This window comes from Ochotona curzoniae, unplaced genomic scaffold (assembly GCF_017591425.1).
Source record: "Ochotona curzoniae isolate NIBS_2020 unplaced genomic scaffold, NIBS_Ocur_1.0 contig_66, whole genome shotgun sequence".
NCBI classification, from domain to species: Eukaryota; Metazoa; Chordata; class Mammalia; order Lagomorpha; family Ochotonidae; genus Ochotona; species Ochotona curzoniae.
Genome location: NW_024466512.1, coordinates 21,420,985 through 21,438,677, shown reverse-complemented (window position 1 = coordinate 21,438,677; position 17,693 = coordinate 21,420,985). Strand labels below are relative to the sequence as shown.

The window sequence follows — 17,693 nt, the reverse complement described above, 5'->3', positions numbered from 1 at the left end:
ACGTGGGGAGTGAAGCAGCAGATGGAAGACCTCACTGTCTTTCCCTCTTATTCTGTAACTGCCTCTCAAATAAATCTGTGCAAAATATAAATCTCCTTCACATAACCAGGCTACTGAGGCAGGAAAATTAAGCACACTCACCTTTTCAGAGTCTTTCCCTTTGCAATTGACACTGACAACACTGCTATTTGCTCGGAGCCACTGGAACTCCCGTAACATCTGTGCTCCTTTGGGTCCATGCTCGTAAGGAAGGTAGAACAGATCAGCAAGTAACTGCAAGTCCTCTAGAGTCACTGGCTCAGCTGTGTACAAAGGCTTTTCATTTGGACCTGGCACAAACTGCTCCTTGTTTGTCTGCTCGTCAGTCTGCATGGGGGCAATGTCACTGATGCAATCTTCCTGCATAGACATCTCTGGGGATTTTGATTCCGCCAGGCTCTCTTTATCAGTGTCCATTGGCTTCAATTCCTCTGCCATTTTAGCTTCAACAATTTCAGTTAGTATTTGACTGTCATTCTTGTGGTCTGCTTCTTCTTGTTTTTCTACGGCCATGTCCATGGGCTCCTCATCTGGCTGTTTCTTTTCTTCTTCCTTGCTCAGAGGGGAAGGGTCACTATTTAAAGCTGCTCCTTGGCTCATAATGGGCTCCTGGTAAACTGTTGTGACTACCGTTGTAGCATTTAAAGAAGGCGCTGCCACTAAGGGAGTCCCATCCACGACACTTGCTTTAGCTCCACTGTGTGCAACTTGCCTACCTACAGACAGACACAAAGAATTGGAAAGAAAAGAGATTAGATTTAAGAAATGTTTCTTTTTATCAACAAATCTCTAACTAGAACCTTAGCTTGAAATTCCAAATTGGGCCCAGCATGGTGGCCTAGCGGCTAAAGTCCTCCCTTGAATGTGCCGAATTCCTTATGGTCACCGGTTCTAATCCCAGCAGCTCCATTTCCCATCCAGCTCCCAGCTTCTGGCCTAGGAAAGCAGTTGACAGCGACCCAAAGCCTTGGGACCCTGCACACGTGTGGGAGACCCAGAGGAAGTTCCTGGCTCCTGGCTTCAGATCAGCTCAGTACTGCCCGTTTCCGTCGCATAGGGAGTGAATCATCGACGGAAGATCTTCCTCTCTTGTCTCTCCTCCTGTCTGTATGTCTGCCTTTCCGGTAAAAATAAAAATAAATCTTAAAAAAAGAGAGAGATTCCAAATCATTGGAATCCTGAAAAAAAAGGACAATTTCTCTAAACCATCAACAAGGCAGGGATTTAACAGGGTGAAGAGATAAACAGGGAGTAAGTACATATCCCAAAACATGCCAAGACCTATTATTTTCTTGCCACCCGACTGCTTTTCAACACAAATAATTAGTTCAAACTCACATTTTATCAAGATAAAAGTTTAAAGCAAAAGTAGCATTTCTAAAAACAGTTAAGTCACTACATTTCATTTTGCCAAGAGGGCTATAAAGTAAGGCAGCTGGTAGTTCTTATTTGGTTTTTTTGGAACTAAATCATATGATCAAATCCTCTTGCAGGCAGGCAACTGGCCTAGAAGTTAAAACTGCTGCTGAAAGATCCTCCTTTGTCTCCCCTTCCTCTATATATATCTGACTTTGCAATTTTTTTTTTTTTTTAAAAAATCGCTGCTGAAGCATGCCTGCATCTATAAGCAGACAGCAGGGTTCACACCTGGCTCCACTACAGCCTCTTCTTACTGCAGATCCAAGGAATTAGGTTGTCACCCACGTAGGAGGCCTGGACTGAATTCCTAGCTCCTGGCTTGGTGGCCAGTTGGAAGGTCACTGGGTACTTTGGGGAAGTTGTTAATGGATGGGAGTTTGTTCTCTCTGGCTTTCAAAACCAAATGGAGGGGAGAATCCCAGTGCCTATAGAACTGTGTCACATAATACAATGTAATTAATAATAATAAATAAAATAATTTTTAAAAAAAACCAAATAGCAGAAATACCCTTATTAAAGAATGCCAAACTCACTGCTGTATTGATGAGGTACACCGAACTCCTGTAACCATTCTGTTAAAGCTAGCTTCAGAGCCATCTGTGGACTATAGAGTACATCAGTTTCGATATCTTCATCACTGCCTTCATTTTCCAACTTTATCTGTATTGATACAGTACTGTCTTCACTGTCAGCTGCAAACAAACAAAAGAAAAAAGCATTAAAATTAAAATAGCTTTGATCGCAAGACTCCTGACAATCAGAAAGGATAAATACAGCTGGTTGTTCTAACACAAACATTGAGGCAAAGAGCTAGAATAAAACCCAATCCTAAAAATAAAAAAATGTAGGGTCCAGCACAAAAATGTAGCAGCTAGAGTCCTCCTCGCCTTGAACACGCCGGGATCCCATATTGGCACAGGTTCTAATCCTGGCAGTCCTGTTTCCCATCCAATTCCCTGCTTGTGGCCTGGGAAAGTGGGAAAGCAGTCAAGGATGGCCCAAGGCCTTGGGACCCTGCACCCATGTGAGAGACCCAGAAGAGAGAGGCTCCTGGCTTCAGATTGGCTCGGCTCCAGCTGTTGCTGTCACTTGGGGAGTGAACCATCAGACAAAAGTTCTTCCTCTCAGTCTCAACTCTGCAAATCTGCTTTTCCAATAAAAATAAAGAAATCTCAAATAAATGTAAATACAACCAAAATCTTTCAAAAGAATATTTCAATCAGAAGCTACCTAAATGGGTTATTAAACATAAAATCTCAAATGAAATAAAATGTAGTAACTTAAAAGGCTCAGTGTAAGTTAAGCCTCTGCCTGAAGGGCCAGCAACCCATGTGGGCACAAGTTCAAGTCTGAACTGCCCCACTTCCAATCCAAATCCCTGCTAATGTAATTGGGATAACAGCAAAAGACAGCCTAAGTCCTCAGGTCCCTGCACTCATGTGAGACACCCAAAAGACGACCAGGTTCCTGTCACCAGTCTTGTCCAGCTCTGGCTGTGGAGGCCATTTGGGGAGTGAATAAAGGATGGAAGATTCTTCTGTCAACCTGCTATTCAAATAAATAAATCCTTAATAAAATAGTAAACTTTAGAATTAATGGAGAAGTCCACTTAGTACTAGTGACTAAGAAATCAGTGTTTAAGCATTACACTGTCCATTAAAAAAACAACTTTCCTAGCCTTCAAACTTCATTATTAATAAAAATATTGAAAAGAAAGAAATTCACAGAGCTCACATCACATATGACCACAGATAAAGCTATGAAGCTCTGAACGAGGACAGCATCAAGTAGAGGAAATTTAAGTCTAAACTTTCTTGCTTGGTATTCAAAAACCAGTCCCTTTTTCTGGTTGATGTCTACCACTCCTTAATGAGCTTCATACTCTGCCTTGGAAGATATGGTACACGAGGTTAACCCACCACTGGCAAAGTGGCATCTTTTATTAGAATACAATAGTTTGAGTTCCAACTACTTTACTTCCTATCCAGCTTCCTGCTAATGCACCTGGAAGGCAGTGGAGGATAGTTCAATTACTTGGGCCCTGCCACCCATGTGGGAAATCAGGATAGCTTCCAGTTTCTGCCTGGCCCAGCCTGGGCTATTGCAGCCACTAAATGAACGAACCAGTAGAAGGAATATCCCTTTCTTTTCCTTCCTTTATTGCTCTTTCAAAGAAAATAATCGTAAAACAAAACAGATATAAAACAAAACAAAACAGATATAAAAGCTAAGTACCATGTATACAGGAGACTGAAATAATATTCGTAATTTGGGGAGATTCTTAAGATTTATTTTTTATTTTTAATACTAGTCTTATCCACTTTCCTGTAGCCCTTGAACCTTTTTACCCTAATTGGCTATGTAAAGATTGTCAAAATAAAATAAAAAAAATAATTATTAAAAAAAAAAAAAGATTTATTTTTTATTTTAAAGGCAGAATCTCTCTCTGACACAGACACACAATACATACACCTTCCATCGACTAACTCACTCCTAAAACGGCTACTACAGCTAGGACTGAGCCAATCTGAAGCCAGGAACCAAGAATTTCTCCCTGGTCTCCCACACAGGTACAGTGTCCCAAGGAATTGGGCCACCCCCACTGCATTCGTAGGACATAAGCAGGGAGTTAGATACGAAGTATAGCAGCCAGGACTAGTACCGGAGCCCACATGGGATTCCAGTACTTGCAGGTAGAGGATCAGCCAACTGAGCCACCTGCTGGCCCAAAATTAAATGAATTAAAAAAAAAAAAAAGAAGTTGAGGACTTGGCACAATGGCCAGTGGCTAAAGTCCTCATCTTGAAGGTGGACGGTTCCCTGTGGGCGCCAGTTATAATTCCGGAAGCCCCGCTTCCCATCCAGCTCCCTGCTTGTAGCCTGGGAAAGCAGTCAAGGACGGCCCAATGCTTTGGGACTCTGCACCCACGTGGGAGACCCGGAAAGAAGTTCCTAGCTCACGGCTTCGGATCAGTGCAGCACCAGCCGTTGCGCTCACTTCAGGAGTGAATCATTGGACAGAAGATCCTCCTCTCTGTCTCTCCTCCTCTCTGTATATCTGACTTTCCAATAAAAATAAATAAATCTTTAAAAAAAAAAAAAAGAGGCCAAGACGTTATATGAACATCCAGCCTTTCTTCAATCATACCCATACTTCATTAATAGAAATGAACCAAACACTTTCAGCAAACCTCTTACATTCAATGACAAAGGGACGCATATTGGAGAATGGTTCTAGTTAACCCAGCTATCTTTCCAAGGCCCACAATGAGAATAAGTTACTTACTCATCACTACATCTTTTCTTACTCCATTCATGTTTGACTTGTACCAGGTGGCAAGCGTGTGGATGGCAACATAGTTGGCTTCAAATTCACAGTTGGGATTAGTGAGGACTCCTTTTAGCCGTGGGATAAGTTCTGTGGATCGTCCTTTGTATGGGCCCAGAAATAGTCTCTTCTGATCATAATCATTAGCATGAATGTTATCCCAAATTACTGGAGCCCTCTTAATGATCTTCGAAACCTCTTCAATGGATTCCACTGGAATTTCTTTAGAAACAACTTTTGGACCTAGAAATAATAATCACCATTTACTAAAAGCATCTCACATATGCTTCTCTGAAACAGACTGCACATGTAAGTTTGTTTTCCTTATAGTTGTATATTTAGACGTGATAATTTGGGATCAATATGCTTTATTTAAGTTACCTTAATTCATTCAATACAACTCATTATCATGCTTACTACAAAACTGTCAAGATATTTGTAAAACATAAGTATTCCACCAAAGTTTTAGTTTGGCTAGATCTGTGTTACAGCACATTAACCCACTGCTTACTGAGGTGCTGGCTAAATCTGTTACTCCACTTCCAATTCAGCTTCATAAAAGCAAACACACCTGAGAAGGCAGCAGGCTCTGCAACTCTTGTGGGAGGACCACATGGAGTTCTTGCCCCCCTGCCTAACTCTGCTAACCCAGAGTTGGCAACTGCACTCATCTGAAGAGAGGACCAGATGATTCAGGATACACCTCTCACTTTTGGTCACTCTTTCAAATAAACAAAACTTCTGTTAGTAGTAATAGAGGAATTACCAATTCCTCTAGGTCACAGTTAACTGGATATTTTCTACATAAATTTTTCTATACAGACAGATATAAAACCCTAAAACTTGGGGCCTAGCGTGATAGCATAGCGGCTAAAGTTCTTGCCTTGAACGTGCCAGTGTCCCATATGGGTGCTGGTTCTAATCCTGAAAGCTCCACCTCCCATCCAGCTCCCTGCTTGTAGCCTGGGAAAGCAGTGGATGACAGCCCACAGCCTTGGGACCCTGCACCCGTGTCGGAGACCCAGAAGAAGCTCCTGGTTCCTGGCTCTGGACTGGCTGAGCTCCAGCCGTTGCGGTTGCTTGGGGAGTGAATCATCGGACCAAAGATCTTCCTCTCTGTATGTCTGCCTTTCCAATAAAAGTAAATAAATCTTAAAACAAAAAAAATCTTAAAACTTACCTGTCCAAAGTACTTCAATTCCTGGTAGAAGTTTTTCTCCCACAGTCCTTAAGTAAGGAGACTGAGATACATTTGGGTAACAGAAAGTGCCACAATATTCTGCATGTAGAGGAAAAAAACAATCAGAAGTAAAATGCCCATGAGTTTTTGAATGGCAGGGAGGGCCAATAAATGGTATCTAAGACATTTTAATCCAAATGATAAAAGGCCTACACATCACATCTAAAAGGAAATAAATTCAAATGGCAAGTTAATTTAAAAGTCAATACACAAAATCTAGCATTCTTATTCTAACAGCACATATCAATGCTTGTGATGCCCTGTTCACACGTCTGAACTGTTCCTACTTCTCAATTACAGCCAGAGGTCAGACAGTGAAGAAACAGCATTATACTAATAATACAAGATTATGCCAATGGCTATCAAACTACAACTTATAGCATGATTCAGAGTGAATTAATTTCCAGTAGGGTCTTATTAGACACTGTATTCACACAATATCAAGATCAATAAAATAAAGTTCATAGCTAATTCAGACATACATTATGTCTAAAACATTTATCAAAACATGCTTATCTCTTCCTGAACAAGAAATATCATGTAAGTTAAATCCTAAACCATGACATAAGCAGGCTAACTAAATCACTTTAATGGAAGGAGTTGGAGAAGATAATAATTAAAGGGGAAAAATTATTATTTCTAGGCTGACTTTGTAGATAAGTGTCCAGATACAAGTGGGAGCTTTGAAAAGAAAAAAAAAAGGACAGAGACACATATGCAGAACGAGGGAACAAGTAGAAAGAACAAGAACTAGGGAGGGGACAGAGCTGGCAGGGGAATAAGGGAGGGTTCCTTTGCTGGACAGCTACTTCCACAGGAGAGCGTGGGCTGGGATAGGGGCAGACCAGACTAGGCAGGGCTACCACACTTGTGTGCCTCATGTGGCCTGGATCAGGGAAAAGCCGGGCTGAGCTGATTATTCCTACTGGTGCAAACTAAATTAGAGTGGGTGAGGGTTGTTCGGGCTTAGCCACAGCATCAGCTGGAATCTGGGAGTGGGAGAGGCCTGGGAGGGAAATAGTGGGCTCATCCCTCTTGGGGTACCACTTCCACAGGACGACATAAAACTAAGACAGTGGCTGGGGTGGAATGGGGTGTGGGACAGACTGGATTACTGCTACACATACTGGCAATCCAGGGTAGGGGGCAGGCCTGGTGGGGGTTATTGCGGGTCGCTCCAACTAGGCTGCAGCTCCTACTGGTTTATGTGAGGGTCAAGTAAGTGCTGGGCAGAACCAGGCTGGACTGCAACACCCATTGGTTCCGGTGGAAGTCGGGAGTGAAAACAGAACCAACCCAGCAATTACAACCACCAGCTGATCAGGGCGATGGACTGTGCCGGGCCTTGTACTTGTTAGCACATACAAAAAATTTCTTTGGAGATCTTCCTAATCTAAATGCTGGACTCAGAACCCTAACCAAGAAAAGAGAGAAGACAGAACGGGTCAACCAACCATCTCAGCTATGATGGACTATGTCAATCAGTGGATTTTTCAAAGACCTCATAGTGCTTGGAGTGGCAAGATTGGCAGCGATTCATAACTGTGGCAATATCAAAACCACTTGAGCAAGAACCTCAGAGCATGCCCTATATCCGGGACCTGGGGAGGGTGGGAAATTGGGTGGGCCTCCTCCCTTAATACCCCCTTTAAACATGAAGGAAACAATGTGGAAAAAATACTAGTCTTACCCACTTTCCTGTAGCCCTTGAACCCTTTTACCCTAATTAACTATGTAAAGATTGTCAAAGTAAAAAAATTAAAAAAAAAAAAAAAGAACAAGAACTAAGTAAAAAGCAGAGTGAATTTTTTTTGTTTTCACTGATAATAATTTCCATTATTGGCACTATAATATTTATGTATTTCTAGTACTAAAAGAAATAAATTCTTTACCTAATTGTCATGAACTGGCTTCTAAAAATTCTCCAACTTAGCAATATCAGAAACATTTCCTAACGAAGACCCTTCTATGTACCAAAGGGGGGAAACAACAGGGCTCTGGAGGCTGGAGCTAAGGAACCAGTTAACCTAGAATTATTACATACAATACCTGTGGGGCAGAAGAGGAAAGTTTCTGGCTCTCCTAGGTACTGATAAATTTCATTTGTGATGGAGATCTGAGCATGAGCGAAAGAACTGAACACCTCCTTGTCTGCTGCACACATATTATGGTCAATATCATCAAAAAGCAGGGCAAATGACCTGCACCCAAACTGAGAAACCTAACAAAAGAAAAAATGACATTTATTAGCTTACCTTAGAAGAAAAAAATTAAAAATAACCCAATATTACTTACTTAATGTCAACCATTTTCCTCACAATGTCAGAGACTAAGCTATTATTTTATATTTGAATGGAAGAAACTGTGCCCCTTCTAACTTCCTGGCTGCTAACTGGAGAAGATCCAATCACAATCAGAAAAACATAGAAATATGAATAATAATTATACTCAAAGACATGAAAAAACATTTGTTCTAGCTCCAAAACACTGACTAGTATCTTCGAAAATCAATATAAATAGTAGTAACTAAGAAAGAGCACAATACTAAAATGTATCAAAGAAATTGTCCCTTAAAATATAATTCGTGAGTATTAAAACTATCTCAATTTTGTTACTAGTCTTTATATGCCACAATACACATTTCTACTTAGGGCCCACCATGGTAGCCTAGTGGCTAAAGTTCTCACTTTGCATGTGCTGGGATGCCATAGGGGCCCGCTTCTCATCCAGCTCCCTGCTGGCGGCCTGGGAAAGCAGTCAAGGACAGCCTAAAACCTTGGGACCCTGCAACCAAACCAGAGACCTGGAAGAAGCTACTGGCTCCTGGTTTTGGATAGGCTCAGTTCTGACCACTGCGGCCACTTGGGAAGTAAATCAATGGATGCATGTGGCCACATAAACTCTACATGACTGTAACAGCCAGAGCTGAACTGATCCAAAGCCAGGAGCCAGAAACCTCTTCCAGGTCCTCCAAGACTTTGGGCCGTCCTTAACTGCTTTCCCTGGCCACACCAGGAAGCTGCAAGGGAGGTGGAGATACAAACCAATATCCGTATTGGATCTCAGCACATGCAAGGAAAAGTACTTCAGCTACTATTACAGCACCAGACACTTTCAAGTTAAAAAAAAAAAAAAAGTAGAATAAAGGTAGTGTCTTATCTCAGAACACTGGATTCCTGATTCTGACCCTATGGTAGAATTGAAATCTCTGAAAATAGAGCCTCATATTCAGCACTTAAGCATCACTTCTAAGAATTCTTCGAAGGCAGCTTTTATGAAAAATAAAGTTTAAAAAGCCCTATCCTTGTGGTAAAGTTCCTACCTTACTTCTGACATCCTCTACCAAAAGCACTCAAAAAAATTCCCACAGAAACACTATAAATCAATTTCCTTTAACATCAAAAAAGCAACTCAGGAAGACCTATTTCCAAATACAGCTGTGAGAAAAAAAATCATTTAAAAGGAGCTACCTGGTCCAGTTTGCGCTTTAGTGTAGAGACTTCTTTGGGGTTGGAAAAGGTGATGTCTAATCCAGGTGAGATAGCGTAGATGAACTCGATCTCATATTCCCGGGCAGCAGAGATGAGAGTCATAAGTTGCTCTAAAGTACAAAGTCCATAGTTTTAGAAAGTAGCAAAAAACTAATACTTACTTTTCAACTGAAGAGATCATTTATTCCAATTTACAAGAAAGGAAAAGTATTTCGCCTCACATGTGCCAGGATCCCACATGGGTGCCAGTCCCGATTGCTCCACTTCCCATCCAGCTCCCTGCCTGTGGTCTGGGAAAACACCAGAGGGCAGCCCAAGCCTTGGGACCCTGTATCCACATGCAGACCCACAGGAGGACTCCTGGATCCTGTTTTCAGATCCACTCTGCTCTGGTCACTGTGGCCACTTGGGATCCTGCACCCATGTGGGAAACCTAGAAGAAGCTCCCGACTCCTAGCTTCAGATTGGCTCAGCTCCAGCCATTGCAACCATCTGAGAAGTCAACTAATTGGTAGATGAAAGATGTTTTTCTTTCCTTCTCTCCAAATCTGTCTTTCCAATAAAAATAAATCAATATTAAAAAAGAAAAGTTTATGTTTTTTCTAATGTGTAAGTCCATTAAGAATTTATTATCTCTAAATAATAAGTTACACTTAAAGTCTTCCTCAAACATTCTAAGAAGGTGGAGAATTTCTCTGCACTCCTGACCTTTAGTGGAACAAGAGGAATATTATACAAATTTTTTCAGTTCTTAGAGGCAGTTCCGCTGGGGGTTCCACCTTCTGCAGGTGGAATCCAAGAACAACCCTGACACCTTCTTAAAAGGAAGTTGTGTGTACAGAGCAGAGGGGATCTCAGAGTGGAAGAGGAGGATAAGAGGAGGTCTGTATCCTAGCCCCTGAGACTTCTGGAGGCCTCCCAAGTGCTTTCCACACAGAAGCAATGGATACTTCATCGAGGATTGTCAGTATGGACACGGGGAACCGTATCCCGACTGCCTAGGAGACCACAGGGAATATGAACGCCCTCGGAGGCCAGGGTCAGTCATTTCCTATTGGATTTTCCACTCGGGATGGCAGCATCCCAAAACCCTCTCAAAAGGTCTGGTGACATTGGAACTACAGCCAGGAGGCCCACGTGGCACTCAGAGATAAAAGGATTGTAAATTTCTTTCCGGACTCTGAAAAGGAGCTTTCTCTGGTCCTTATCTAGTTCCAGCCTTGGCTCCCAGCTCTCTTACACCAACTATCATGGCTGCTTGTGACCCCAAAATTAGCTCAGATAGAGACTAATAAAGGTTAGCTAGTAGATAATCACTCAGCTTGTACCTTACTGATCAGGCTTCCCATTATGCTTTTCAGATAGAGACACTGATATATAAAGTCTGGAACAGCCAGGGAAAAGGCCAACTAGCCTATAATCGCTCAACCTGTACTTACTAGTCAGGCTATCTATTTGCTTCTCCTGGACTTTACTAGGTAGGATGTAGAGTTAAATTATTCCTCACTCACTGGGTTGTTGGGGATTTCCTTGCTCACCTGCCTAAAACTTATCTATTCTTCAATTGTTAAAATGCAAAGTTCTGTAAAACCATGCAAAATCACTATATACTGCAAAGTTCAAATTGTGGCTTAAGATTCTCCTCCCAAAAAACATTTATCAATTTATGACTGTTAATGCTAAACAAAATGTAACTACATAGAAACTTTGATATTAAGTTTATACTCAGCTGTTACATATATGATGGATGTTGATCCTTTCACTGTTCCTGTGAAAACTCAGAAACATGTTAGATTGAGAGAAAAAAAAAAGGTTTACAGTAGCCAGTTGTGTATATACTAAAATTGAGATGTCAAGGAAGTAGTTACAGGATGTGGTTAAGAACTTGTATTTTCTAACATAGTGATCACTCAATACCATGTGAATTAACTTCATGATATTGTTAATTTCGATGTTTCTTCCTGTTGTTGAAGTTGTGTAGTGACATCTCATTGGAGGAGATGATATTCTGCCAGCTCTGCTTTCAGACCAAGGATGGTCTCCCACTGAAACTGTTGAATTTATCTGGACAGTAAGAAGCTGGACTCTCCGCATGGTCCATGCCCGCAATAAAGGAACCATGACTAGTTATGAACTGTACTACTGTAACAATTTGGAGGAATGCAATATGGGGGAAGGTTTTGGGAGGGGGCTGGGGGAATGCCAGAGCCTATGAAACTGCGTCATAAAATTATATATTAATTAATTAATTTTAGAAACAGTCTCGGGGCCCGGAACGACAGATTAGCAGCTAATGTCCTTAAACATGCCAGGATCCCATATGGGCACCGGATCTAACCCCACTAGCCCTGCTTCCCATCCAGCTCCCTGCTTGTGGCCTGGGAAAGCAGTTAAGGATGGCCCAAAGCCTTGGGATCATGGGAGACATGGAAGAAGCTCTGGGATCCCGGCTTTGGATTGGCTCAGCCCCTGCCATTGCGGTCACTTGGGGAGCGAATCTTTGGATGGAAAATCTTCCTCTGTCTCTCCTCTCTGTATATCTGACTAGGCAATAAAAAATAAAGAGATAAAGAAAGGAAAGACACGAGCCCAGTACATGTCCCAGATGCTTTACTTTCCATCCAGCTCCCTGCTTGTGTCCTGGGAAAGTAGTTGAGGATGGCTCAAAGCATGGGATCCTGCACTCACATTGGACTGGGAAGAAGCTCCAAGCTTCTGGCTCCTGATCAGCTTAGTTCCAGCCATTGTGGCCACTTGGGGAGTGAACCGGTAGATGGAAGATCTTTCTCCCTGTATCTCCTCTCTGCATATCTGCCTTTCAGCAGATGGAAGATCTTTCTCCTTTTCTCTATAAATCTGAATTTCCAATGAAAATAAGTAAATCTTTTTAAAATAGTAATTTTCCTAAATACATTAAACACTACTTACTACTACTGCATCCATGTAACTATTATCTCCCACTGGCATCTCAATAATCACTTGACTTCACTGATTATTGACACATTGCATTCATTACGAGCACAGGAAAACAATTATAAATGCACATAGAAAAGTAATCAATACTGGGAGATGGAAAAGGCCTGAGTTTTAATGCTTCTTCCTGATTCCACAAACTTGCTGCCTCAGCTGGGCTCTGTAACCCATCTTTCTAGTTACAGGTGTATACTACTTAAGGAGAAAAAAAAAGGCTTCCTCATCCATTTACCTCCTAAAAGAGAAGCAAGCACCATCTCTCTAACTGCCACTAAAGTGTTTATCAGGCACTAACTTCCCAAGCAATTGTGAACCTAACTCTACCTAAGAATACACACAGCAACAATACTCTGCTATGGTTATCCGCTTCACTAGATCAGACTGAGGTCTTTTGTCTTAGACAGTATCAGTAACAGTGCTCATAGCCAAGTGGCAAGAGAGCCTGAGATGAAAGGAAAAACCATTCAGAATGATCTTGCCTTTAAGATGCTGATATTTTGTCCTTCATAAACTCCTTATATTTACTTTGAGTCTCTTAAATAAATCTGCAATCATAGCAAATGTTTCACTCCCCATGCCACAGATCTAGCCGAGTTTTATACCTCTTTCTTCGGTGGCCCACTTGACTAGACAACTGGCGAAAACCCCATGTATGACCATGGAGACTTAGATGGCACACCCCCAAGAAACATTTGTGGCCATGACCTTGTTAGCACTGCTCTTTCAACTACACTGACTTATACAACCGAAACAGCTACCTGACAAAAAAGAAAACACCTGCAAAGCAAAAATAAAATGCTTACTATAATTCTTGTACAACTACACGTAAAATATATCAGTCTTTTTCAGATATTATGAAATTTATAGATTAAAAGAAAAAGATTACCAGCTTCTTCTACTGAATACATTTCTCGCCAAAACATTCTATGTTTGTAGTCATCCTTTGGGGCATATAAGTAGGTATTTAATTCCCATTTCTGCAGCCTTAAAGGAAAAGAAAATCACATATAAACAGGCAACATTTATAGCGTGTCAATTTTCCCCTCTTCTGAAGCACCTCCACTTCAGTTACGAAAAGCTTAGTACAGCACCTTTTGACCTTTTTGTAATCAGACATATGAAACAATTAATTAAATATTGAGGACAGCACTATGGTTAGTGGGTAAAACTGCTGCCTGTAGCAGCAACATTTATCTAACGGCCAGTCCTGTCTGTCCCACTTTCAATCCAGCACCCTGCTGATGTGCCCATGAGGGCAGCAGAGAACGGAGAACAGCACTCATGTCAGCTCAGGAAGAGAGCTGGCCCAACTGCAGTCTGTGTAGTCCTATTTAGGGAGTGAACAAACAAATTTCTCTGTAACTCTGCCTTCCAGCAAATGCGGAAATCTTTAGAAAGTCCTCTGCTTCAAATAATAAAAATTTACCTTCTGAAGAGTTCTTTCCTCTGTTCCATAACCCAAGGTCTTCCATAAAATCCTAGATTCAAAGAAGAAATGAAATTATTTAAGCTTAAAGTATGTATTAAAGGGTTTTTTTTAAACAAAAGCAGATTACAAGATATAATTCAAGCACATTAAAGAAAGTATGAGATCAAAGTGTGAAGGACTCATAGTAAAACATGATGGTTTCTTTTCTTTTTTTTTTTTTTAAAGATTTATTTATTTATTTATTGGAAAGTCAGATATATAGAGAGGAGGAGAGACAGAGAGGAAAATCCTTCCTTCTGATGACTCACTCCCCAAGTGACCACAAGGGCCAGTGCTGAGCCGATCCAGAGCCAGGAACCAGGAACTTCTTCCAGGTCTCCCACAAGGTGCAGAGTCCCAACGCCTTGGGCCGCCCTCTGCTGCTTTCCCAGGCTACAAGCATGGAGCTGGATGGGAAGTGGAGCTGCCAGGATTTGAACCAGCAGCGATATGGGATCCTGGCACGTTCAAGGCGTGGACTTTAGCCACTAGGCCTTTTAATTCTGCCTTAAAATAACCTTCTCTACAAATCTGCCTTTCCAATAAAAATAAATATTTTTAAGTGTGGGGGGGGACTAGTGAGATGGCTCAACTTTGCCAAGTAATTATTGGCATGCAATATGGGTGCCAATTTGCATCCTAGCTCTGTCTGTCCTCTCTGACTTCAATAAAAATAAATAAATCTTAAAAAAAAGTGGGGGGAGGCAGAGTAGTAGTCTAGTGGCTACTACTCCTACCTGTGCCAGGGTCCCACATGGGCGCTGATTCGTGTCCCAGCTGTTCCACTCCCCATCCTGTGATTTGGGAAGTTAGTTGAGGATACCCCCAAAGCCTTGGGACCCTAGGAGACCCCAGAAAAGCTTCTGGCTTCAGATGGGCTCAGCTCTGGTCAATGAGGCAACTAGGGGAGTAAACCAGCAGATAGAAGCTCTTTCTCTGTTTCTCCAAGTATCTGCCTTTCAATAAAAATAAACGATTCTTGGGCCCGGCACTGTAGCTCTGGCCGATGGGGCCGCTTACTAAGTGAATAGGTGGACTGAAGAGCTTCCCCTGTGTATATGACTTTCAAATAAAAATTTAAAAATAGGGCCCACTCAGCATGCTGGCCTAGGGGCTAAAGTCTTCACTTTGTACGCACCAGTATCCCATATGGGCGTCAGTTCTAATCCTGGCAGCCCTGCTTCTCACCCAGCTCCCTGCTTGTAGCCTGGGAAAGCAGTTGAGGACAGCCCAAAGCCTTAGGACCTTGCACCCATGTAGTAGACCTGGAAGAAGTTCCTGGTTCGTGGCTTCGGATTGGCTCAGTTCCTGCTGGTGTGGCTACTTTGGCAGTGAATCATCGGATGGAAAATCTTCCTCTGTCTCTCCTCCTCTCTCTATATCTGACTTTCCAATAAATAAATAAATCTTTTTTAAAAAAAGATTGGATTGTGTGATACAGTATTGGAGTATTCCACAGTTGTTTTCAAGTGATGGCTTAGGAATAACAACTGATTATGCGAGGATGTTTGATCTTAAGAATCAGTGGAACCCACTGTCTCTAAAGACCTGAGTACATTTGCTTGAAATTCCTAACCAGATTCTGGGAGGTGCTGTGACAAATGAAGATTAACAGTAAGGGCCCGGCGCGGTGGCGCAAGTGGTTAAGTCCTCGCCTTGCACGCCCGGGATCCCATATGGGCGCCGGTTCTAATCCCTGCAGCCCCGCTTCCCTTCCAGCTCCCTGCCTGTGGCCTGGGAAAGCAGTTGAGGACGGCCCAAAGCTTTGGGACCCTGCACCCGCGTGGGAGACCCGGAAGAGGCTCCTGGCTTCGGATCGGCATAGTATCGGCCCGTTGCGGCTCACTTGGGGAGTGAATCATCGGATGGAAGATCTTCCTCTCTGTCTCTCCTCTCTGTATATCCGCCTTTCCAATAAAAAATAATAAAAATAAATCTTTAAAAAAAAAAAAACAGTAAGAAATAAGAATTGAAGAAAACCATGAATGAAGCATCAAAAGTCTGAAGATGGAAGTAAATGAAGAGAATGTACACTGGAAGGAATTGCAATATGGGGAACTTGTTCAATAAAAATTCATTAGCTTTAAATAATCTTATTACAAAGCATAAAAAATAAACTTTACACTGGCTTGCAGGAAATAACAACAACAAAAGGCTGAAACTCTAGTCTCAGTGCCAGTGGTAGCAAATGTTTTAATTCCAGAGCAAGGCTGGAACACATGAGAATCTGAGGCTGAGATGCCCCAGCGCATCCACTGCAGGAAACAAACTTGCAGACTCGGGACCTAATGGTATTTAGAGCTCTTTGGCGTGCTAATCACAGCTGCACCATAAACATCACCACTTGTCAACTGTTCTTTTCCACCTGTCACTCTAGCCATAAGGAAGAGAGAAGGCATATTTTCAGGGATAGCATGATAGTAGTTAATAAAAATTTTATATCAAAATACTTATGCTCCTCTCAGAAATATTTCCTAAATAAGCACTACAGAAGTTATGCACAGGGCCCGGCGCGGTGGCGCAAGTGGTTAAAGGTCCTCGCCTTACACGCCCGGGATCCCATATGGGCGCCAGTTCTAATCCCGGCAGCCCCGCTTCCCTTCCAGCTCCCTGCCTGTGGCCTGGGAAAGCAGTCGAGGACGGCCCAAAGCTTTGGGACCCTGCACCCGCGTGGGAGACCCGGAAGAGGCTCCTGGCTTCGGATCGGCATAGTATCGGCCCGTTGCGCTCACTTGGGGAGTGAATCATCGGACGGAAGATCTTCCTCTCTGTCTCTCCTCTCTGTATATCTGCCTTTCCAATGAAAAAATAATAAAAATAAATCTTTAAAAAAAAAAAGAAGTTATGCACATAAATTTTATTGTATCATGTATAAAAATTGTAACACTTATTTTTTTTTACTGTTAACACTTTCAATACTGCCAATTCAATGTGACACTCTTACTGGTGACTTCAAAACAGTTAAAAATTTTTTTAAAGATATATTTTATGGGCCAGGGGCTTAAGTCCTCGCCTAGAAACCGCTCGCCAACTGCCAGAATCTCATATTGTGCCAGCTCTAGTCCGGCAGCTCGGCTTTCTGGGAAAGCAGTGGAGGACTGCCCAAAGCCTTGGGACCCTGTACTCACATGGGAAACCTGGAGGAAGGATCCTGACTCCTGGTTTAAAGCACAACATCAATCCCTAATGTATGCTTAATTAGATAAAGCTTACAGACCTTTAATTTAGCATGTAGTATTATCATTTTTCTCTTAAATAAGCATTAAGCAATCTTTTAGAATCGTACCAATATAAAAAGAGAAAACTTTCCAAGTGTCTGGCTCCATTTAAGTGCCTTCAGAGCCCCTGACTGCTCCTTGGGTGGTTGTGGTTGACCAGCAGGGTAAGGAAGAAGTAGTGATGCTAATGCAAGAGTTAAAACAAAGGGCTGGCAGGGAAAGAGGATGAGGAGAAGGCCTGGCAGCAACTTCAGTATTTCCTGTCCTCTTTCACATTAGGAATGGTGCCAACAGGAAGCACTGTAACATCCCTACCCTCCAGGAAAACACCTCGGTTTTGGTTCAGTTACCAGGAACACTTACAAAGGAACAGAGATCTCAAACAGAAGAACAACTCGGTTCTTCAACACAGTTAACAGTCCTCTTTTATTAATTTCAGAACACAATAAATGAACCACCATGAATCATCTCCTGAGAACCTAAGAGACCACAAATTTCTTTAGACTCACTCCAGGGT

General features: G+C 42.1%; 1 protein-coding gene across 2 annotated transcripts in view; it reads right to left on the bottom strand.

Moving 5' to 3' along the window:
* The window catches only part of OGA (O-GlcNAcase), a 32,098-nt gene that overhangs the window by 12,405 nt on the left and 2,000 nt on the right, over positions 1–17,693 (bottom strand). The window contains exons 2-9 of one of the 2 annotated variants that reach the window (XM_040992268.1): positions 13,917–13,968; positions 13,377–13,474; positions 9,497–9,627; positions 8,076–8,247; positions 5,967–6,065; positions 4,745–5,029; positions 1,992–2,150; positions 142–755 (exon numbers count right to left, since the gene is read on the bottom strand). In XM_040992268.1, the coding sequence (XP_040848202.1) occupies positions 142–755; positions 1,992–2,150; positions 4,745–5,029; positions 5,967–6,065; positions 8,076–8,247; positions 9,497–9,627; positions 13,377–13,474; positions 13,917–13,968 (1,610 nt within the window). The remainder of the gene's footprint in view (positions 1–141; positions 756–1,991; positions 2,151–4,744; positions 5,030–5,966; positions 6,066–8,075; positions 8,248–9,496; positions 9,628–13,376; positions 13,475–13,916; positions 13,969–17,693) is intronic. The other variant, XM_040992269.1, reaches the window with a different exon arrangement.